Raw genomic sequence first — 24477 nt, forward strand, 5'->3', positions numbered from 1 at the left:
TTTATTTTAAAGACAGCATATCGCGTTTATTTGGGGGTACGATATCAGGTCTTCCCCGAGGACTGAAGAAATCTCGAGCAGCCATAAACACCAGTTTCGTTTATCTAGGGTTATTTACACTGTAGTAACTGTAAACCGTTAGAAACCTAGGTTTAAGTATATTGGGCTTCTCAGGAAACTCGACAGATTCGGTTGCCCTGGAAAAGAAAATAAGCAATACGGAGCACCGTCTAACACATCGTTACACCAGTTAATTCTCAGGAGATTTTAGAATTCACTTGGGGTACCGGCTTTTCCTCCTACACCTTCCCAGTTGTAACGAATCTGCGAATCTGCGTCAGCGGATCTAAGCGCTCCTTGACATCACTGCTCCCACGTGTTCTCTGCTGCCCAGCGGCGCGGCGCCCTCCTCACGCAGACCCTCGGATCTCAGACTCGAGCGCACCGCAGCTCCTCAGCCCGGTACCGGTGTCGGATGCGAGAGCCTGTGGCTAAGTACGGTCGCTTGCCCGTGCCCTCCGCGCTGGCGGGCGGCGGGGCGGCGGGGCGGCGGGCTTCGTTCGGGAAAGGGGGCCGCCGCGTGCACGCGGGGCGTGGGGCTGCGCAACCGGCAGCGCGGCACGGCGGGAGGCCGGACCTCTCCGGGGGGCCTTGTCACCCGAGGTCCCGGGACTGGAGGGCTCGGGGCTCGCCTCGGTGACCTTGAGCTGTCAGACAGGGCTCCCTGTCCCCAGAATCCCAGACTCCCTCGGTTCTGACCGTGTCTGGAATACAGGGGCTCGCACCCTTTCCTGATCTCATTTTGGAGGACGCTCAGGTTAGAGCCATTGCGCCTTGCTAGAGGCTTTTAAAATAGATGAAGCAAAGTCAAAACAGTGTTAAGATGTCATCGTAAGAAACAAATTTTATCTCTTGTATTTCGGCTGTGTACGTTCCTACAAGGCTAGAGTAAAAAGCCGCCTTCTAGTCTCACCTTTGAAGAACCTGTTATTTTGTTCTTGGTTGTTGCAACTTAATGAGTTTTGTGATTAATCATTTTTGTCTGTTACATTTTCTTTTGGCCCTTAGGTTTAATGTGTTGGTTTACGATTGTATAAGTGTGTTAAAAGGCAGAATGACAGTGTCAGATCTACAAGAGACCTTAGAGATGAATTAACTTCCATAATTTCTATGTAAACCTTAGATATGGAAAAAAATGACCTTTCCCCTCTAATTTCAAAACGCTGAGCAAAAGCAATCAGTAAACTGACTTGATTTGAAATTGAATGTCAAACCTGGGCTAACCCCAGGAAGACTTGTTCTCATCCTCCAGTATTTCAGGGTTCTTATCATGAGGCCAGACTTTGGATCAGGAAAGCAATATGAATTCTTTCTCAAGTGCTTCTAGCTTTGATTAATACTGAGTTAAAAGTTACCTACTATTAACACTGGGTGTAGTGGCAACCTTTGATCCCAGCACTCTGAAGGCAGAGGCAGGCTGATCTCTGAGTTCCAGACCAGCCTGAAATACAGAGAGTTCCAGGACAGCCAGGGCTACACAGAGAAAATCTTTCTCCAAAGATAAAAGCCAATGTAAACAAACAAAAAAGTTGCCAGTTAATCCCACAATTTATCTAACTAAACCTCCTGTGAATAATCTAAAGGGTCACGTGGAAGATAATAAAATAATTTAGATACTTGAACTACCAAGTAGACACTGATAGCCTTTGGACAAAAAGTAGCTGTGGGGGAGGTATGGTTTTTTGTGTACTTTTTTGTTTGTTTGTTTTCGAGACAGGGTTTCTCTGCAGCTTTAGAGCCTGTCCTGGAGCTAGCTCTTGTAGACCAGGCTAGTCTCCAACTCACAGAGATCTGCCTGCCTCTGCCTCCCGAGTGCTGGGATTAAAGGTGTGCACCACCACCACCCGGCTTGTGTACTTTTTTTTATAAACTAAATCCCCCACCCTCTCCCTGCCTTGCTCTCCCCTCCAGTACATCTATAGCTATGTTTTGCAAATAACTTGGACATCATGAATTTTAGCCCTAATTGTTTTATTCTGTGCCTCTTTAAGGACATTACACAGCTTTATACAGCTTTCTTTTCAGGGACTGATTACTTCCCCGTAAAGAAAATCTCATTTTCCGATTCAGGACACAGCTAAGGTCCACACATGCTTAATTGTAGCGGCTCTTACATCTCGGTCTATATCAGCTATCCACTCTTTAAGGCATTTTAAAAATAATGCTTCTTTTTATGTGTGTGAGTGTTTGTATGTATGTGTCTATGTGCTCCAGGTGCTTGCCTGGTGCCTGAGGAGGCCAGAGCAGAGTGTAGAATCCCTTGGAAATGGTACTGCCAGTTGTTGTGAGCTCTGTGGGTACTGGAACCAACCTTGTTGCAAGAGCAACAAGTACTCTTAACCACTGAGCATCTCTCTAGCCCCTCCTAGCATTTTTGAAGGCTAGTCCAGTTGTCTTCAGTTATTCTGCAGTATGGATTCTCCTGATTATTCCCCTGTGATCAGAGGAAGAGCCTGTATTTTTAGGCCAGAATGCCACTAGAGCGATGCTGGGTGCCTTAGGGCATCACCTCAGGAAATGTTGCCTATTTTGTGTGATGCTAGGTTGACCCATTTAATTATGATGATGACTGTCTGTCTTAACAATGAAAAAGAGACAGTTTTTTCTTAAATAATTATGGAGGTATATCTTGTTCCCTAGCATATTCCTTGGTTTTGTCCATTTATGAGCTTCGACTGAACCCCAAAGATGTGCATCACAGTCCCTGTTGGTCAGGGACTAGGAGCAATTATAGCAGCCCAGGACAGCAGAAGAATCACTTGCCGTGAATTAAATTTAAGCATTATTAAGATTTAGTTTCAGTTTGTACATCAGTGCCTATAAGAAGTAGAGTAATAATATCCCTATTGGGCCCTTGTTATTTTTCTTTTTTGTTTGTTTTGATTTTTCAGGATGATTTCTCTGGATAGCCCTGGCTGTCCTAGTACTCACTCTGTAAACCAGGCTGGCCTTGAACTCAGAGATCCACCTGCCTCTGAGAAGAAAATTAATTTAGGAAAAATAAGGTGTATTAGGGAAGAAATAAATAACAAGCTGGGCATAGTGGTCCATACCTGTGCTCTCAGCATTTGTGACCGTCCCAAGTTCAAGTCCAGCTTGAGCTATATAGAAAATTTTAGGTCTCATGAGACCATGTCTCAAGATAATGCAATTATGATGTTGTAGTTATTATTAATTATAGTTATAATTAATTATATTAATTATAGATATACTTAATAAATGTGACGATGTAGCCAAAGTCAAAAGAATTTATAACACGGGGCTATTTGCAGAATATTGTAGTTTATTTGCCATTTCATACAGGTGTGCAAATGTAATGGGGGTTGTCCTGGATTTTACAGTCTGAGTGACTCAAGTGGTCCTGCGTTGTCAATCTCAAAGTGACCCCCTGTAAATATACTGTTTGAACTGTTATCTTTCTTAGAGTTTTCAGAGGAATCAAAAGAAAAGTTTAAGGTTAGCATGACAATGTTGGGTTTTTTTAAATAGCTAATGATCTATAAACTTCAGACTATATAAACCAGTTTCACTTAGTAAAAAGATAGTGGCCTGCAGATATAACCTGGTAATGGAACTCTTGTCTAGCATGCACGCTGCTCTGGTTTGACTCCTATGCTCACAAGGGAAAACCTGATGTATCCTTTCATTCAGTTTAGTGATAAAAATAGAAAGGCTTTAAAATAAATTCACTGTAGGGTGTGCAGTGCACACTTTTGATTTCAGCATTCACACAGTGGAAGGAGAGAACCAGCTCAGCTCCAAGAGTTGTCCTCCTGCTTGTATACTAAGAGAAATGAAGGCAAGCTTAAAAATATTTTTAAGCCATTTAGCAGTTAAAAGTGCTTTCTGCACTAGGGAGGCAGAGACAAGCAGGTCTCTGAGTACAAGGCTAGCCTGGTCTACATTGATAGACTTTGTCTCAGTAAACAACACCAAACAAAGTTAGCTAGCCAGCCAAAATTCAGATTTCATTAAAAAGAAGAGCCTTCGCAGTCATATAATACTGCATTCAATTTTCAGGTAAGAAATCCAGCCTCACTGAAGATATTCAAGCAAAAGGCGGGGCACTTCCTTTTCCAGAACAGAAAAGAAACTCATGCATCAGAAAAGGTTTGCGCTTGTCGGCTGATAAAGTCTACCTTTACTCTGAAGTTCTCTACTTCTGAAATGTTGATTAACCGCAAAACTAACGCTGTTGCTATCGTCATTCTCAGACCTAAGTGAAAGCTGTCCACTGTCTCCAAATGACGGGGTAGCCAGAAAGTCACCCTGTCTTAATATTTGCCTCTGTAATAACAAACCAATAGAAGTGATCTCTGGACATGAGGATCGAATATAAAAGGATAACCAGAACTGGAGAGATGGCTCAACAGTTAAGCGCACTTTGCTGCACTTCCAGACGTGTCTGTAACTTCAGCTCCCAGGGTCTCACGTCCTCTTCTGGCTCTGAAGGCTCCTGCACTCATATGCACATGTCCGCACAGGCACACACAAAGAGGAGATTGCTAAAGACATACTAAGAGACATTAACAAAATCACTTAGCTGGGCACATAGCAAAATCATCCTTGACTACAAAACAGCCTGGGCGACATGAGACCTATTGTCACCAGTAGTGACAGAGGAGCATGAGAGGATTGAGACCTCCCAGATACCAGTCCCTGACACAACATTTAAAGATGTACTGTATCATGCTACTCACCTGTGGCTGAAAAAGTCAAGAATTTTAACCTGAGGAAGCACAAGGTTAGACATAGGGAAAAGAACCAAATTTTGGTTATTAGTTATCATATAAGTTTCTAAGGAAATCAGATGTGTCATTTTCAGCTTCAACTGCCGAGTCTGGTTTATAATGAGCCTCACAGTTGGCAGTGTTCTTGATAAAGCAAGCATGTTTTATTCTCAAATTTTAAAGTTCTCATCAAACAATCACTTTGTTTACTGCTTAATTGTATGCAAATTATATTACCAAATCTTAAGCCTCTTCAGGATACTTTCCTTTCTTTATGTAGCTTAAAAAAGTGTGTGTGTCTGCTTCATGTATGCAAGTGCTCTTGGCAGCAGGAGGGTGCCAGATCCTCTGGGGCTGCAGTTACAGGTCCCAGTGAGCCGCCTGATGGCGTGAGTGTTGGGAACTGAGCTCTGCACTCTTGACTTATGAGCATTTCTCTGGCCTCTTTATTCGGAGGGTATTACTGCCTCACATAGAGTTGTGACATTAGAAGTCACGTATGCCCTTTATCCAGCTTTGCACAAGAGTAACATCCTGCAAAGCTAGAGTGTAGGGTCTCGCCTAGGATAGTAAAGATACAGAACATTTCTATTTCATAGGTCTCGTGTAGCAACACCCACTCCTTTTCTGTTCTCTCTTCCTTCTATAGCCAACTGCAACTACTACTATGCTCTACATTCATGTAATTCTCTCATTCCAAGACTATTTCAGCCAGGCATGGTGGTGCACACCTTTAATCCCAGAACTCAGAGTCAGAAATAGGAGAATCTCTGAGCTTGAGGCCAGCCTGCTCTAGATAATGAGTTCCAATTCAGTCAGCACTGCATATGAGACTCTGTCTCCAAACCAAAAAAAAAGAGAGTATTTCATAAAATCATCCTTATCTAATCTTTTTAGAATTGACTTTTTTCTTTCCATTGATTATTTTTAAATCAAGTAAATTGATTCCTCCCAGTTTAGTCTTTATTTAACTAGTCTAGTCCTTTTAATTAACATCTTACCTATATAAGAAATCTTGCTGAGATCTTAGTAAAACTTGCATTGTGAATATTAGTTTTGGGAAAATTGACATTCTTATTATATTGAGTCTTTTAGTCTATGAACATAAAATGCCTCTCCTTTTTTTTATTAATTAAAAATTTTTGGCTAGGTGGTGGTGGCACGTCTTTAATCCCAGCACTCAGGAGGCAGAAGCAGGCAAATCTCTGTGAGTTCAAGGCCAATCTGGTATACTGAGTGAGTTCCAGGACAGGCTGCAAAACTATACAGAAAATCTGTCTAAAAAAAAAAAATTGTTTTCATATAATATAGTTTGACCATTTTCTTTCCCCCAACTACTCCCAAATCTTCTTTACCTCCTTAACCTATCCAACTTCTTCTCTTTCAAAAAATGAGAAGGCCTTTAATCCCAGCACTTGGGAGGCAGAGGCAGGCGGATCTCTGTGAGTTCGAGACCAGCCTGGTCTACAAGAGCTAGTTCCAGGACAGGCTCCAAAGCCACAGAGAAACCCTGTCTCGAAAAACCAAAAAAAAAAAAAAAAAAAAAAAAAAGAGAGAGAGAAACAAGCTGGGCTGTGGTGTCTCACGCCTTTAATACCAGCACTCAGGAGGCAGGGTCAGGAGGATCTCCGTGAGTTCCAGGACAGCCAGAGCTCTTACAAACTTGAAAAAACAAAACAAACTAAGAGAAAGAGAGAAACAAAAAAGCCCCTAGAGAAACGAAAATCAAAATGAAGAGGCAAAAAATGAATAAAAACTATTCCAAAACTAAGCAGAAAGAAACAAAAACCCCACAGAAATGGTACTGAATTCATCTTATTGTTGTCCAGTCACTGCCTCTCTATTTTTGGGTTCTGATGTTTGTCTATAGTTTTCAAGATCTGAATGTTGTACATGTTTTGAGAGGGTGACCTCTGAGTGTGTCTGGAAGGGAATCGTGGTGATTAGTATTGCATTGTGCATGTGCTTGTTCCTAGGTGTAGAAGTGCAGTTTGGCTTTTGCTGGGCTCCCATATTGGTTGTTTGGGAGTTTGTGTCATCCAGACCGGGCTAGAGCTGTGCCCCCTTCCAGCCTTTATGTGTTGTATTTCCCCTTCCTGCTTCACTGCACTTAGTGATGTTCTCCTTGTACCTCCTAGCAGATGTCTTTGTCTACAGCCTTTTGAAATAGTCTCAAGAAGCTTAGGTTAGGGGCTAGAGAGATGCCTCAGCAGTTAAGAGCACTTGTTAAGAGCTCTCCCAGAGGACCCAGGTTCAGTTCCTGGCGCCCACATGGTATCTCACACCTGTCTGCAACTCCAGATCCAGGGAGTCTGACACATTTGTGATACAAAATGCACATAAAATAAAAAATAAAGTTAAATAAATATTTAAAAAACAGAAGTAGTCCAGGCTGGCCTGATCTTACATTTTACAAAGCTGATCCTCCTGCCTCCACTCCACCTCCCAAATACTGGGATTACTCATGCATGACACTCAGCTGCTTGCTTACAGTCTTACTAACAAGTTTTGTCTAACAATGGGAATGTGGGTTGAATCCCATAATCCCTAGCACTCAGGAAGCCAAGGCAGGAGGAACATGGGTTTGAGAACAAGGTACACAGTGAAACCTTGTCTCAAGGGGAAACAAATATTTCAACAAGGAAAAACAAAAACAAAAGCAAAAAACCCTTTTCCGGGGATGGAGGACTATAATTTTATATTAATGTGGAGTTCATTGAGTCTGTGCTGTTTAAGGTTCACTCACCTGCTTGAATTTGTAAATTTATGCCTTTGGCCAAATTAGGAGACCTATCAGTCATTATGTATCTCCCTGGCTGAGAGGAGCTAACATGCCTCATTACCACTCCCTATATGGCCTCTCCTATTCACCACAGAGAGAAGGGTAGGAATGCAACCCTGAACCTCAGCCAGGCCTTGTGATGGTGCTGCAGAGAAGACGGGTGCTTTAGTCCTGCCAGTCTCTTATAAGGTTTCCACTGATGTGTTGTTGTCTTGTCCTGCTGTTGGGAATAAAATCCTGTTCTTTTATTACCTTCTCTTGACACCACCCTAGTACAAGTATAAGAATAGCTCATTGAAGCCTCTGCAGGGTAAAGTCTAGGCCTCCCGTCTGGCTTAAGCTAATGATATGATGGCAGGGATATGGACCATTGGAGTTTTTGTTGTTTTCTCATTTCATTTTTAACAGTAGTTTAGATAGATATTATGTGTGTGTGTGTATACATACATACACACATATATACGGATATATACATTTCTTTGGCTGATTTTGTTGTTGATGTTTTGATTAGACTAGGTTTTGAGGGCATCTTGTTTATTGGTCACATTTGGAGGTTGCCAGCTTCTCCAGTTTGAAATCTATAAAACAGAAAGCACACAAAGGATTCATCCTGTGTTTCTTAGATCCCAAGGCCCCTAGCTGACCTGCTACTTGCTCGCTGCCTCTTCTTTTCTTAGATTTCCTTTGTATATGATGCCCAGCTTCCCAGCTGTGTGTAGAGAGTGAATAGAGAAAATGCACATCTGCACCGTCCCGAGGACAGTGCATGGTGTTTGTAGAGGCCGCTTCTTTGACTGGTCAGTGGCACTTAACACCCATGAAATTGGAGTACTGTTGTTCCTGGGACACATAAAATGAATAATGTATTTCCCATTACTATTAAAGCATCCTCTTAAGTAAACACAGTTATGTGTTTCATTAATCATTACTTCAGAGAAAACTGGGCTGTAACGTGTAGAATGAGACCAGATTAGCAAGGGCAGGAGATCTAAAGCTTTCCCTTATGTATGGCTTTGTAAAAAATGTCAGTAGTCATCACTAACATCTTAGGAAGGGAAAAAAAAAAAGATCAAAAACTCAGTGGGGGTGGGGTAGTGCACTCATGGTCATGAGTGGAATTATGGAATTATGTGTTACATGACTTAATCAAAATGAGCCTTCTGGGGCTAAAGAGACGGTTCAGGGGCTAAGAGCACTTGCTGCTCGTAGGGAGACCCAAGTTCTATTCCCAGCACCCATATGGCAACTCACAATTCCATATAAGAATATATAAGTCTTAGGCCAGGCAGTGGTAGCTCAGTCTTTAATGCCAGTGTTGTAGGGAGAGGCTGCTTGTTCATCCTGGCTGCCCAGCTAGCTTAGCCCGAAATAACCACACAGAAACTGTATTCATTAAAATACTGCTTGGCCCATTAGCTCTAGTTTCTTACTGGCTAAATCTTACATCTTAATTTAACCCATTTCTATTAATCTGTGTATTGCTACGTGACTGTGGCTTACTGGCAGGCATCTGTCTCAAGCAGATGATTCATGGTGTCTCCCCGACTCTGCCTTCTTCCTCCCGGCATTCCGTTTTATTCCCCCCCACACACCTAAGTTCTGCCCTATCAAGTAGGCCAAAGCAGTTTCTTTACTCATTAACCAATGAAAGCAACACACAAGAGAACTCCTACACCATCCTAGCTCTCGGGAGGTAGAGGCAGGCATATCTCTATCACTTCAAGGTAAATCTGGTCTATGGAGTGAGTTCCAGGACAGCCAGAGCTACACAGAAAAGCCCTGTCTCAAAAAAAAAAAAAAAAAAAGAATGTAAAACTCCAGTAACTTGGTTTGAGAACTCTGAGTATCTCTCATGAGCCAGTGTTGATTTAATTATAAATAAAATTTGTTAAAAATAAATGGTGTTTGTCAACAATTGGTAGATTACATAGATTAGTGACCAGAATGGATAACCAATAGGATAGTTATGAAAATTTAGGAAGAATTTAAGAATTTCCTTAAATCCCTGCTATGAAAGGGGCTTTAGTAAGTAGCTTTGCTAGACAGTAGGATACTGTCTTAACCGTTGGAGATTTGACTAACCCAGGGCCTGTGAATTCCACAGCTGGCATTAAAAAATAACCTGTCATTAAAATCTGTGAGATTATGGATGGTTTATGATTATATACAATTAGAAATTTATAAAATATAAACAGCTATCTCTTTGGGTATCTTAAAAATACATTTCTAAATTGACAAGTATTTTTTTGACTTTGAAATCAGGTGATTGATAAACATACTGGAAGAATATGGCTGCACAGATACCAGAATCTGACCAGATAAAACAGGTAAGGTACTATAATTAAGGGGAAAGGATCTTGGCTAGATGTGGTGTTACCTACCTTTAATCCCAGCTCTCAGGAGGCAGAGCAAGCTCATCTCTCAGAGTTCAAGGACAGCCTGGTCCACATGGTGACTTCTAGGACAGCAGGGCTATGTTGAGATACTATCTCCAAGGGCAGTGAGATGGGCCATTCTGAGCTACATGCTTGTGGGCGGAATTATCATGAGTTAAATTTTTACTCAAAACAAAGAATACATGCCCTCAAACCATATTTTAAAACATTAAAAAGTATGTTAGGTGGCAAAGCATTTTCTGCTTTGTTTTTGAGGCCACAAAAGCATCTTATGTTGTCTTTGGGCTTCTAGGCCTTTAGTCTTAGGTGATCCTTATCCTCAGCCCCTGAAGTAGCCAGGACATCAGACATCACTCGGTAGCTGGCTGTGGAAACTGAGTTGGACAACAACAGGTGAGGAGAAAAGTACAACTGGAAAGTAAGACCTTGTGTTGTGCATTAAAGCTACTTAAGTCAGCAGAAGACTCCAGATGAGGGAGGGGTGGTAGAAACGGTGTGCCAGTGTGCCAGGCTAGTTGTCTGAGTATCCGAAGTCTCCAGCCATTTTGGCTGGAAAGCTGGGTCTTAAAACACTTCTTGTTTCCAGTTTAAGGAGTTCCTGGGAACCTACAACAGACTCACGGAAAGCTGCTTTCTGGACTGTGTCAAAGACTTCACCACGAGAGAGGTGAAACCTGAGGAGGTATGCAAAGGTTGCTCACTGAAACTTCCCAGGAGTCAGAAACCAGGCTCCGTCTAAGCATTTCCTTTGTTCCTACTGACGAGGCTGCCATTTACATGCCATTGCCTAGAGGAACAGTCAGTCGTGACCCACAACAAGATTAGTGATGCAAGATCATCTATCTGCCCTGAGAATCTAGATTGGCTTTAGAAAAGGGGGAGTGTGAATGTGGTGGCATGTAGCTCACGTGTGGACCACCGAAGCCCAGGCTAATCGGAATCTCAACTTTGGGTGTCCTTAAAAGATGTTTGTGTATCTGCTGAGAGTGACAAACTTCTTCCAGTAGAGAAGTCAGGAAACATTCGTGCCAAAATCTAATTTGTTAGATAATTTAACTTACAAAGTTTAAGAGATACCAAGTAATGATATTCATTTTTTAAAGGAATATGTTTTAGTTATTCCTTGCCAGTTTTATACTTGTAGACAATGGAGTTGATCATGTGATACTTTTGTTTTTAAAAACCATACTTTATCTATAGCAATAAAATTTACATATTAAGTAACACTAAGTAGAATGTTTTGATATAATTTTAAGCAGGAGAAAAGGGTGAAAATTAATTGTGGTTTTTTTTTTTGTTTGTTTGTTTGTTTGTTTTTTTCGAGACAGGGTTTCCCTGTAGTTTCTAGAGCCTGTCCTGGAACTAGCTCTTGTAGACCAGGCTGGCCTCGAACTCACAGAGATCCGCCTGCCTCTGCCTCCCGAGTGCTGGGATTAAAGGCGTGCGCCACCACTGCCCGGCTTAAGGTGAAAATTAATTGTAAAGCCCCTCTCCATAACAAATATTTTTAAGGTCCCTTTTTCAAAAGGGGATAGATACATTTAGTGGCCTGTCATGTCAAGTTCCCACTGCACAGATGGTCAATGGGACTGAAAAACAAACCCAACTTTCAGTCCCTACCTCAGAGGAACAGCACATGCCAGATTCTTTCTCAGGCAAAAGTGATTCTTGCTATCTGGATATCCAGAAACTTGAACTCAGATCCACCATGAAAAAAATAAAAATTTTAACAGGTTAAAATTGGGGGAAAAATAGCTTTATTACCCTCATTCATGACTGAGATGTGTCCTTTTGCCCACAATCCATCCATTCTTTTTTTTTCTTTTTCTTTTTTTTCACAAGCAACACTAAATGGATTATCCATCCATTCTTACCACCTAACGTTACCTTCTCTTGTAAAACTTTGTATTACCTGCATTTATACCCATTTACATATATATACCATATAGGTTATACTCTAGGGTCTGCATGTGAGGGAGAGCCTGGAAGACTCATTCTTTCTGAGTCTGGGTCACTTCAGAGATAGTAAAAAGAAAAGGGTTGATGGTGGGTAAGGTTAAGCATGCGTGGAACCCTAGCATTTGGGAGGCTGAGGCAGAAGATTCTGGTATTCCAGACCAGTCCTGTCTGCATAACAAGACCTTGCTCAAGAGAAAAGTAAAGGTTGTAAATTAAGAATATGCAGAAACAAGTTTCTCATTAACAAAGGAAGAAACCTGCTGGGTATACATTTGGACCTTGAGTTTGTAGAAAATCTGGCCAGACCTTTCATGAAGTCAGGGCACAACATTGCTTCTGTGCCTGCAGACTAATAGGGAATTCATAAACTTTAATTCTAGCCAGTGGATGAAAGCATAAACAGTTTAAAGCTATGATTATTGCAAGCCAAGGATAGCATTTAATTTGCAGAATTACCTAAAGAAAAGCAAAGTTCCCAATGGTGGCTCCTTCAGAATACAAGAATTTTTTTTTTTTTTTTTTTTTTTTTTTTTTTTTTTTTTTTTTTTTTTTTTTTTTGGTTTTTCAAGACAGGGTTTCTCTGCAGCTTTTTTAGAGCCTGTCCTGGACCTAGCTCTTGTAGACCAGGCTGGCCTCGAACTCACAGAGATCCGCCTGCCTCTGCCTCCCGAGTGCTGGGATTAAAGGCGTGCGCCACCACCGCCCGGCAAGAATGTTTATTTTTGTGTTGCCTTTTGTACCTTCCCTTGTATTTCTAGGTTACCTGTTCAGAACATTGCTTACAGAAATATTTAAAAATGACACAGAGGATATCCATGAGATTTCAGGAATATCATATTCAGCAGAATGAAGCCCTGGCAGCCAAAGCAGGACTCCTGGGCCAGCCCCGGTAGAAAAGTGCCAAGGCACAGATGTGCACTGAAAGATTGCCAGCAGCTGCTGCACTGGAAATGAGGATTCGTCTGGGAGAATCCCCTGAAGCACAGCAGGAGTAGTGGTCAGCCATCTGTCGTGACTGCCTGACCAAGGGAAACCACCGAAGAAACCAAAATCACTGTTTACCAGAAAAAACCAAAACAGAAGGCCTTCCTGTTGAGTGAAATGGTAAGAAGATGCAGTGTTGTTGAGCCTTAAGACTCAGCTGCGTGGTCACCCTGATACAAAATAAACCACTGTTTCTTTCTTTGTGACTGTTAATTTTAAAAGCAAAATGTGTCCAATCATGTATGAGATAGAAAAAGTTTATTACCAGAAGTAAAATTAATGAAAGTATCACTGAGCGGTTGTTTTTACTGCACAGAACACACTATTCTGTCTGGGCTGTGATGCGTTGAGATGCTTCAGTAAGGATCATCCTTCAAGTACTTCTGTTCATACATGTCTGCCTCAAGTTGCTGGTAAATACACAAAACAGTTACGTGTCAGTCATTCCAAGGCGTGGGCACTCTTCCTTGCTGCTTTTGTCACATTCGGTAGTGCCTGTTTTATCCTGGCTGCACTTTAAAGACCCTTAGGCAACATCCCTTTTGAGGCTAGCTCAGAAATGGTTATGACTGTTATGCTCTAATACAGCCTTACAGTTTGTTTAAAAACAGAGTCCAGGCTAGTGAGGGCTTAGCAGCTAAAGGAATTGGTACCAAGCCTGACAGCCTGAGTCCCATCAGGAGCAACCATGTGGTGCAAAAAGAACTGACTACCCAGTTAGCTCCTGCCCTCACCCATATGCCATGGTGCCTGTGTGCGTGCACATACACACACCAACATGAATGGTTTGAGTGTAAATAATAACATGCAGCTAATGTGACAAATTGAGTAAAATGAACCAGAGTTGAATTTGTATCTTATGGCTAATAAATTCTGAAGCAGATTCAACATTTGCAGAAAATTCTAACAAGTAAGTGTAAGTACTTTGTTTTTGTTTTTGTTTTACCCAAATAGGAAGAGCTTCTAAATGGACTTTATCTGCTACCAATCTAAAGTCACATTGCAGAGCACTGTTAGCCTTGTATGTTAGGTTTACAAAGCTATTTCTCTGCTTTGTCATTAGTGACAAGTCCCATTCTGTTTTAAAATTGAAATGATGCAACACAAAGTACATAATTCGCTATAATAGCACACAGAAGATTAGCTAGTCTTACCTTAGTGAAAAAGTAGAACCAGAAATAGATATTACTTGAGAACCTTGGGGAGTCCGCAACCATAGTCATTATTTCTCTGTAATCAAGTTCACTTGGTTATATAATGTTTCACAAGGATAATTAAGTACGTGCTCACCTGGCAGATAAGGGGAATTTTGTACAGTAGCATCTGAAATACCTCAGGAGGGAGTGTGTGTTTGTAAAATGTCAGAAGTTCCTTGGGTTGCCCACACACTAAAAGGGCATTGGTGAGATGTTCAACCCCCATTCCGTGCTCTCCTGAAACAGATCGGTACATGTTAATCAAGAAAGAAATTGAAAGGGTTGTTTTAATAATTGCGGGGAGTGGTCTATGAGTGTGTATGTACACGAGTACAAAGCCAGTAGTGGCCAGAAAAGAAGCCCAATTCCCTGGAACTGGTTTTGTTTGTTTAGTAGTAGGGTCTTTATGTAGTCCTGGCTTGCTATATAGACCAGGCTGGCCTCAAACTCGCGGAGATCCTCCTGCCTCTGCCTCCTGAGTGTTGGGATTAAAGATGTGCACCACCACACCCAACCTTCTGGAACTGGAGTTACAGATGGTTGTGATGCAGCTGATGTAAATGTTGGTTGGGACTAGAACTCTTAGGGGCTAACTAGTGTTCAGTCTGTAACAGAACAATAGGCGCTCCAGCTGCTGATCATCTCTCCAGACTTTAGGCAAAATTTTAATACTCTTTAAAATGTATATTCTACAAATTACAAAGAAAGCAGCAAGCATTAAAACGTAAATACATATCAGCCAAGTGGTGGCACACTTCTTTATTCCCAGCACTCGGGAGGCAGAGGCAGGCAGATCTCTGAGTTCGAGGCCAGCCTGGTCTACAAGAGCTAGTTCAAGGACAGGCTCCAAAGCTTAAAAAAGAAAAAAAACCTAATGTCTATGATGAGTAATGAGCACCAGTATGGGGACACTAGGCATCTGAATAATGTATTGGATTATACAAGTTTACTCACTTTAGATGTGCACATTTGCATTGGGAATGCTCTGTCTGGGGCATGGAGCGTGGTCATGCAGGTTTTTTTAATCTTGTAGTCTTCATTAGTATGAGGTAGACCATCCATGTTTGGTAAAGTATGAAAGATGGAACATCTGGTGTGTTCTATTTTTTAAATGTATTTGATGTGTATAGGTGTTGTCTGCATGTGTGTCTTTGCAGTATAAACATGGTGTCAAAAGAAGCCAAAAGAGGACATTGCGTTCCCCTGGGATTGGATGGAGTTAGATGGTTGTGAGCCACCATGTGGGTGCTGGGGATGGAACCCAAGTCCTCTGGAAGAGCAGCTGGTGCTCCTAACCCACTGAGCCGTCTCTCCAGCCCCATTTTGGTTTTTGAGGAAAGTTCTCACCATGTAGCCAGCCTTGGCTGACCTGAAACTCCTGCAAACTCTTGCCTCTGTAGTGAGACTTTTAAAACATAACTGTATTATCAAAGCACCAAACAAGACATATATTATATATATTAACATCAATTATACATTCTGATGAAAAAAAGATTTACAAACCAATTTTTGTTTTTTGTTTTTCAAGGCAGGGTTTCTCTGTGTAATAGTCCTAGCTGTCCTGGAACTTGCTCTTGTAGACTAGGCTAGCCTCATACTCATGGAGATCTGTCTGCCTCTGCTTCCCAAGTGCTGGGATTAAAGGTGTGCTCCACCACCGCCTGGCTCTAAGCCACTTTTGGGAAGGAAAAAAAATAATGAGTTTGTATTTTTGTTTCAATCATTCCCAAAATTGTACCTTACCCACCTAGAAGCTTAAATTAATACGTGATAGCTCTTTGGGAATAAAATGTGATAAAAATATGTAGTTTTGTGATAGCGCCTCTGCCTCTCAAGTACTGGGTTTATAAGCATATGCCACCATGCCTAGCTAATTAAATAGTTTTCTGATGAAAAATGACTAAAATTTATAAAGTACCTGGATGTGGTGGCACATGTCTTTAATCCCAGCTCTTGGGAGGCAGGCGGATCTCTGAGTTTGGGGCTAGCCTGGTCTACACAATGAGTTCCAGAATAGACAGGGCTACATAGCGAGACCCTGGTGGAAAAACAACAACAAAAAGTCAAAACAAACGAACAAAAAACTTAGAATGATTTTATTCTTACCTCTAGCTAAACAAAATTTTCCCATTTGCACCTCTTGCAAAAAAAATTCTTGTAGTTTCTCTTTCTTTGCTGGATCCCATAACTAAAGGATTTATAAAATATGTAACGATGAGTAATGAATGCAAGGTACATAGTTACTGCAAAATTAATCTTTAAAGTATCTCTTAACAAGTAAAACACACATTTAAACAAGAAGTGCCTCTTAGGCCAGGCTGGTGGACATAGCACTTGGGAGGCTGAGGCAGGTGATAGAACTTTGTGTTTCAGACCAGCCAACAGTACAAGATGGGGTTCTATCTCAAAGATAAAGAACATAAAAGACACCTCTGATCTCTTAAATCCTGTGGGTGACAAATGTTTCTCTAATCAATTTCTAAAATGGAGTTGCACAACTTCAGGCAGCAAGAGAAAAGCACAATATCAGTTAGGTTGAGATGCCCACAGCCACCCCGTCTCCATTTTAGTAGCCCCGCCTTTAATAGCAGACCTTGGTATTGACACAATGTAGGGGTTTCTTTTTGTTTTGGGGGGGGTATTTGTTTTTTGAGACAGAGTTTCTCTGTTTAGCTCTGGCTGTCCTAAACCTATAGACCAGGCTGGCCTCAAACTGAGTGCTGGGATAAAGGCATGCACCACCACTGCTGAACTCCACCTTGCTTTTTGAGACAGGGATTCGCCTATCTCTACTTCCCCAAGCATTGGCATTTTAGGTACATGCCACCACAACCAGTTCTATTCTTGATTTTTTTTGTTTGTCAGTGTAGGTTCTGGGGCTCAAACTTGGGTCCCCCACACTTGCTCGGTGAACACTACTGAGTGTTCTCCTTGCCCTTTTCAGGCAGAGTTGTGCTATGCAACCCCAGCTGACCTTGAACTCACAATCTTCCTGCTTAAGATCCCTAAGTGCAATAGGATTGCAGACATGGCCACCACATACAGCTGACTTCTGTCTGCACTTTCCTTTCTCCTGGCCATAGGTAAATCTAACCCGCTGGGCCAGTGGAGCATGGGCGGGAAAGCAAGTGCCTGGTGTGAGGGGAAAGGAAGCTCCAGCAAAGAGTTGCGAAGAGAATTTCTTTTGGTTTATGCATCTACACAATGAAAAAGTTACTTTAACAATTATGTGAAAAAAAATCTGAAAGTCCCGCTTCTTCATCTATCATACTTCAAGTCACTTGGGTTTTCATTATTTCTAATGCAGACTTGCTTTTCTGTCTCTAACCCTCCACCTACCCATCTCATCTCCCATATTGACACCACAGTTATCTTTTCTTTAATGTATTTTCTTCTTTTAAAGATCTATTTATTATGTACACAGAATTCAGCCTCCATGTATGCCTGCAGGCCAGAAGAGGACACCAGATCTCATTACAGATGGTTGTGAGCCACCACGTGTTTGCTGGGAATTGAACTCAGGACCTCCGGAAGAGCAGTCAGTGCTCTTAACCTCTGAGCCATCTCTCCAGCTCCACAGAAATCAGCCAAACAATGGTGGTGTTCGCCTTTAATCCTAGCACTTAGGAGGCAGAGGCAGGTGGATCTCAGTGAGTTTGAGGCCAGCCTGGTCTACGGAGCTAGTTCCAGGACCACTAGGGCTGTTGCACAGAGAAACCCTGTCCCGAAAAACAAAACAAAAAAGTAATTATGGGGCTGCAGAGATGGCTCAACAGTTAAGAATACTGACTGCTCTTCCAGAGGACTCGGGTTCAATTCCCAGCACCCAAATGGCAGCTTACAACTGTCTGTAACTCCAGAATCCAACACCCTCACACAGACATGCAAGCAGGTAAAATGTCAATGCACACAAAATAAAAGTAAGTGTTTTTCTAAAATGTAATCATGCCAGGTGGTGGTGGCGCATGCCTTTAATCCCAACACTCGGGAGACAAGAGGCAGGCGGATCTCTGAGTTCGAGGCCAGCTTAGTCTATAAGAGCTAGTTCCAGGACAGGCTCCAAAGCTACAAGGAACCCTGTCTCAAGAAAAAAAAAAAAAAAAAAAAAAAAAGTAAAATAAAAAGGGAATCACAATAATTCTCTGAAATAAGTTACCACCACAACTGTTTCCCAAAAGAGAAAAATGTATGGACTTCTCAGTCATTCAAAGCCTTCCAAGATGACACCAGAATTCTACTCAGCTATCTCTCTCCACAACATGCCTTGGGTACTGCCGCTTCCCGTTTGTCTCCCTATACTTGTACAAATGGACAATACAATGTGCCAGATGCTGTTCTGGATACAAGTCAGTGAAGGGTAAAACAGACAAGGCTGTGAGAAGCCTAGTCTAATAAATAAGGAAAAGTCAAGCAGTGCAAACACACACACACACAAAGTGCAAGGGCAACAGTCATGGATACATGGGCTGTATCAGACCCTGCCCAAGTGAACCTGCTCAGGGAATGACACCTCCACATACATGCCCTATTCCTCCAACACTCCCTGCTTCCTTAAAAATCAACAAATACTCTGACTTTTTCCTTTTCTGTTCTTTTAGTTCTTGTCTCGGTCTTCTATCTAGATAGCATGAACTGCCTATCCTTCCCAGGAAGGCTCCCTCTGCTCTAGCCAGCCGCTGCTGACATCACCAGAGACTGTGGTTTCTATTGCTACTCCCTATGCTGCCAAAATAACTTATTCTCTCTCTCTCTTTTATTTTATTTTTGTTTTTCAAGACAGGGTTCCTCTGTAACAGCCCTGGCTCTTCTGGAACTCACTTTGTAGACCAGGCTGGCTTCAAACTCACACAGATCCGCCTGCCTCTGCCTCCCAAGTGCTGGGATTAAAGGTGTGCACCACTGCCCGGCCTTATTCTCTTTTCTAATCCTTCTAACAGACCCATGCCTGATCGATCTAAGGGTTTTGTTTCTCTGGGTTTTTATTCCTTTTATTCTTTAAAAATGCCCAGAAATCAGCACTGGCTTCCTACTAAATCTGGATCCATAGCCCGGGCTTCCGAGCAAGTCCTCTCATGTTCCATCCTACTTGGCTCCGCTTTACCAGACAGTTCTGCACGGTGATTCCTTTGCCAAACTGACTTAGTGATCAGGCCTGGCATACTCCCTGTTCTGCATTGTTACACGTGTCAGTCCCAAAGGCATCCCTAATACCATGCTCCAGATTCAGTATCATTCCAGACTTGGCAACAATCCCAAAGCTTTATGCAGAGAAGCTGCATTTTCCCGAAAAGCCAGTCACAACAATATTCCCCATCTTAGCATCTCTTTTTAGAACGCTGTCTCTCTGTCATGTGCTGGAGGCTATTTCCTCTCTGCTTGAAACGGAGCCGTCCTCGGGGCTGTGAGAAGAGGTATTACATGGCATGTTCTCCTATCTGCATGTTCTCCAGCACACCGCTGTTCTGTGTTCAATGCATGTAGAGTATCTGTACCTGCCTGCTTACCCCTGAAAACCCAAACCACTTCCCCTAAGTAAACACCCAGCATCAACTGACAAACAAGGATGACTGGCTCACCATATCGCCCTGGAGCCCACCTCGCTGCAGCTGAGTAGAGCAAAGGTGGCATTCCCCCACTAATCCTGCTCAAACTGCAGATCCAGAAGCCAAGGATCATTTTACAGACACTAAGCTTAACCAAACTGAATAGCCGCTGTACTGATTCCACACTGAAAATGCTGTCTTTCGCTAGGATCCTGTTGCATGTGGTGGCTTTGTCCACTGCCTTGCTTTGGGGTTATTCTTACAGCACTGTTATTATTATCTCTGCCTGTCCTACCTTAGTGTCTCGTAATTGGACCTTAAATAGGCCCAGGCTGATCACCTGAAAGATGGTTAGGTATTCTTGCAATTTTGGGTTCATGGGAGTTAACTAAAGCTGAGTCAATAACCAACATGACCAAATTCTTTTTTAAAATTATCAGTGGGGGTGGGGCTGAAGAGATGGCTCCGTGGTTAAGAGCACCTGCTGCTCCTCTTAGGACCAAAGTTCAATTCCTGGCATCGACATGGCAGCTCACAACCTTCTGTGACTTCAGTCCCAGGGGATCAGATCCAGGCACCAGGTATGTATGTAATGTATAGACATACGTGACAGGAAAAACATCCATACACATGAAAGTTAAAAAGTGAAATATAAATAAAATGACCAATCCAGGGTAGTGAACCGGCTCAGCAGTAAAAGCACTTTCAGCCAAACCTGGCCCCCTGAGTAGACACCTGGGACCCAATGGTAGGAGAGAATGGACCCCTCAAGCTGTGTTCTGACTTTCATATGTGGCTCACCCTCTCCCTCTGTCACAAAAAACAAACTAGTCAGTCAGATTCCTTGTTGACTGGCTGTGAGGATATGGGAAGGTCCAAGTCTCTCTTCTTTCTTCCAAAAAAAAGTGCCTGTTCCTACATTTACTTTACAGACGCCTTCTGTTTGGGTGGTGTTTCGTTTGGCCCAGGCTAACCTCGAACTCCTTTTTCCAGTCTCAGCCTCCCAAGCACACGTGTGCATCAGGCCCTGTTCGTACTTTAAAAAACAAAACAAATGTACAAAAAAACTACGTTGTTTTGTTGTTTGTGTATGGGTATTTCGCCAGCATGTATATCATTGATCATGCGCATTCCTGGTGTCTCTTGGGGGTCAGAAGAGGGTGTTGGATCCCCTGGACTGGGTTACAGATGGCGTTTGTGAGCCATCATGTAGGCGGTAGGAATCAAATTTGGACCCTCTGCAAAGGCAGCCAGCGCTCTCAACCACTGAGCCACCTCTCTAGTCCCTCACACTGTGTCCTTATCAGACCCACTTTGCCCTTCTTTGCTTCCCCTTTGTAAACAAACAAATAAATTAGAATAAAACGATTAAAACTTTGGAAAGCAGGTGTCCGGCACTGGCAGGACTCCCCTTGGGCTTCTAGAAGGCTCTTTGGCGGGTCTGTTGTACTTCACCTGCCTGGCCTGCGCCTGGGCCTTGGACTGTTCTGCTCTTCTCTCTGCAAACACAGGCACGAGCTGGCTGGGAGTCGAGTCGAGTCGGAGTGCCCAGGGCGCCGGCTTGGGGGCCGCCCCGGCTCGGCCCCGCCCTCCCGCGGCCCTGCTGTCACTCACGGTCCCCCAGGCAGCGCCGGATCGCCAGGTCTCTGCGCCGCCTTCGGTCCAGGTAGACGCAGTAGCCGAGCAGGACGACAGCACCACCCGCCGCCAGGGCCGCCAGGAGGCCGAAGCCGAGGCGGACGCTGGGCATTGAGCGTTGGGCGCGGGCCGGCCACGCGTGAGCAAACCTGGGGTCCCGAACTCAGGGCCACAGGACTCGGAATTCCGAGGCTTCTTCAGACAAGACCCATTTCTGCGGCCGGGACATACCCCCGTACTTTGGCTGTTTGGGTTTCCTTTGTGCTTCAGTTGGTCCCAGGACAGCCAGGTTATCTCAGGCCAGCCCTAGTCAGTGCTAGCCAGTCTGCTCTCTCCTGGGTGCCTGGAGCACTGGCAATCAAAGTTCTCCATCCACTGTAAGTCAGGAAAGGGAAAGGATTCGGAAGCAATAGTCTAGGAGACAAGCAAACAAAATTGTTATTCTGTTGGTGCTTTTTTATGTTTGTTTTATTTAGCAAGCACAACAAAATAGTCATTTTGCCCCAAATATCATAACCCAGATAAAGACAAAAAACAAATTTTGTTTTCTTCTTTTTACATATATGAATGGGTGTTTTGCCTGAATATATGTGTGTCATGATCCCGATAATGGTCTGGTCATCTTCAAACTAAGATTGTATAAATAGTAGATCCCAAAGCTGTCCTGTTCAACAGCTCTAAAGAAACGGCTGATACCCAATGAACTACACATATTTAAAGTATATAACTACATCTACAGCCTGAAACTATCATTAAAACCAACGGTCACATCCACTGTTTGCACGGTGCCACCTCCTTCAGTGCTGATACTCATAATTTGTGTCAGCCTCTCCTTCAGTGGTTCTCAACCTGTGGGTCGTGAACCCTTTGGGAGTTGAGCAACCCTTTCACAGGGGTCGCTTAAGACCATCAGAAAGCACAGATATTTACATTACGATTCATAACAGCGGCAAAACAATAGTTATGAAGCAGCCACAAAATAAATTACGGTTGGTCTTTTTTTTACCAACGCTTGAGTAAGATTAACTATATATTGATTATTTGGTATCAACCAAATAATACTCCGCAGTGGTGGCCATTCTGATAAGCTACAGCATTCATTCGTTACAAACAGTGCTACAACTTGTCCATGTCCTTTTGGATAGATACAATGATAATTACTAATTATCCTAAAAGTGGGCTACTTTGATAAAAGTCTATGTGCACTTGAAGTATCAGCAAGACAATTACCAAAATCCCTCCCAAATACTTACATTCATGCTCCCATCATCACTGAAAAGATTTCAGGAAATGCCAATTAGAATTCTGCATACCCTTGGACCTATACGTTCCAGTTTCATAAATTTATGCTACCAGATTTTATGTAATTGATGAGGTTGGAAACAAGACTCTCAAAATTGTGAAGTAACTACCAATCAACACGAAATGCTGTTTGTCCACAGCAGACGATCCAGTGAAAACAGCTAGCTTTAGGACCAGTGACATCCCCCAGCAGGGTGGCACTGTCCACACATCTGGGCCCCTTCTGGTGGCTGCTGGCTCCTGAGCAGTTGGCAGGTGTGTCTCTTCATCCTTCAGCACCTTCAAAGTTCTATGACTGGCTGGATGTTGGTCTACTCATGGGCACCGCTGTCTCCATCTTCCTGTGGTCGGTCCCATTCCATCAAACAACACAATGATGTTGTACAGCACGGTGGAAGAAATGGACTGGAAGCAACTATGGAAGCAGTAGCGGAGTGTGCCGTGCATCGTGACGAGAGCAGTTCCTCCGCAGCCAGACCCGCCAGGCTGTGACTGGAAAGTTGGATGCGAATATAGTAGAACAAGTCAGACCTTCTGTCATTTTCACTAATGAGACAAAAACAATGTAAAAACACTATCTATTGATGTTTAAAACAATTTTTATATTTACTTACTTATGTGTGTGTGTGCACATGACTGTGCCAAGGTGTTGGTGTGAAGGTCAGAGCTGTTGGGTCTCCCCTTCACCATGTGAATCCCAGGATCCAACTCAGGTTGTCAGCCTTGGCGGCAAGCATGTTTACCTACTGAGCCATTTCCGTGGACCTTACTGGTGTTTTTCAAAAGTTATTGTGTTTTTTTATTTCAACTTTGGCATATTTTTATTCACAATGCAAAAGACACGAAAGTAAATCCATCAAGATGTGAAGAGCGGTGATTTTGGGGCCGGTGAGGCAGCCAGCGCAGTGAGCCTGTGCGCCGTTCACAACACGCCAGCGCAGTGAGCCGGTGCGCAGTTCACAACACCATGAAACGTTAACAGATGGTCTAAAGTTTACCCTCCCCATCAACCAAGTTTTGATGTCATCATAGTTTAGCATTTGACAGTTTAAAAGGAAAAAATAACTAATAGGAAGTAACAAGAAGTTAAAAGATAAAAATTGGCTGTGCTTAGTGATTCATGCTTGTAATCCCAGCGTTTGCGAAGACCGTGAAGACCTGTCTTAAGAAAGAAAGATGGCTCAAAGGGTAAGAATCCTTGCTGTGGAAGTGGGAAGACCTGAGTTGGGATCGTAGTACCCACATAGAGAGCTGGACAGGATAGTGTGTGCATCTGTAGCACCATGTGGGGACAGAAGGCAGGAATGATTGCTAGGGCTTGCTGGCAACCAACCTAGGTTCAGGCTGGTGTCAAAGGAATAAGGCAGACAGAGCAGGACCCAGCAGGATCTTCTCTGGCCTCTACACATATGTACACATGGACATACATATGCATACACTACACATACACACAGAAGAAAACAAAGCCAACGAGCCCCAAACAACGAACCTAACTAGCACCTAAAGATAGCACGGCAATTCTTCCTGCTTCTCAAGAGCTTAGGCTGCCGACGTTCTCGTTCTGATGCAAAGAGGGTCCTGGCCTAGCACGCTGTCTTTCCTAAGAAAGAAAGCCAAAGAGGAGGGGGGAGGAATGAATGCATTTAATCCCAGCAGTCAGAAGGCAGAGGCAGGAGGATGTCTGCCAGTTCAAGACCAGCCCTGGCCTCCACAGTGAGTTCCAGGATAGTAGGGCTATGTAGAGAGATCCTGCCTCAAAAAACTAAAAAGTAACGCTAGCCATTGGGAACAAATAATGGATCTGTCAGTCAGGAGAAATGGCTTAGCTCAGTTCTGTTATTTATTACTGTCTGGACAACTTGGAACCTGTTTGCTCATATTTCAAAA

General features: G+C 43.0%; 2 protein-coding genes across 4 annotated transcripts; one reads left to right on the forward strand and one right to left on the reverse strand.

Annotated features, from left to right (window-relative positions):
- Window positions 1-196: 196 nt before the first annotated feature.
- Window positions 197-13807, forward strand: Timm9 (translocase of inner mitochondrial membrane 9). Of its 3 annotated transcripts, XR_005286242.1 has the most exons (6): window positions 197-495; window positions 4081-4170; window positions 9835-9899; window positions 10555-10650; window positions 12686-13031; window positions 13228-13807. XR_005286242.1 is itself a non-coding variant. In XM_038337283.1 (5 exons), exons 3-5 carry the CDS (start codon window positions 9861-9863, stop codon window positions 12818-12820), a joined length of 270 nt encoding a protein of 89 aa, XP_038193211.1. In that variant the 5' UTR covers window positions 197-495; window positions 4081-4170; window positions 9835-9860; the 3' UTR covers window positions 12821-13199. The 3 variants fall into 3 exon arrangements, 2 of the variants coding, with proteins under 2 accessions (XP_038193211.1, XP_038193212.1); XM_038337283.1 differs by lacking the exon at window positions 13228-13807 and having other exon boundaries at window positions 12686-13199; XM_038337284.1 differs by lacking the exons at window positions 4081-4170; window positions 13228-13807 and having other exon boundaries at window positions 199-495; window positions 12686-13199.
- On the reverse strand, window positions 13155-22247 carry Tomm20l (translocase of outer mitochondrial membrane 20 like). The gene is made up of 5 exons (XM_038337282.1): window positions 21265-22247; window positions 21106-21149; window positions 16214-16295; window positions 14202-14344; window positions 13155-13321 (listed from the first exon to the last, which is right to left on the reverse strand). Exons 1-5 carry the CDS (start codon window positions 21398-21400, stop codon window positions 13268-13270), a joined length of 459 nt encoding a protein of 152 aa, XP_038193210.1. The 5' UTR covers window positions 21401-22247; the 3' UTR covers window positions 13155-13267.
- Between the last annotated feature and the right edge of the window lie 2230 nt (window positions 22248-24477).

The sequence above is a fragment of the Arvicola amphibius genome, chromosome 7, assembly GCF_903992535.2.
Source record: "Arvicola amphibius chromosome 7, mArvAmp1.2, whole genome shotgun sequence".
Taxonomy (NCBI): domain Eukaryota; kingdom Metazoa; phylum Chordata; class Mammalia; order Rodentia; family Cricetidae; genus Arvicola; species Arvicola amphibius.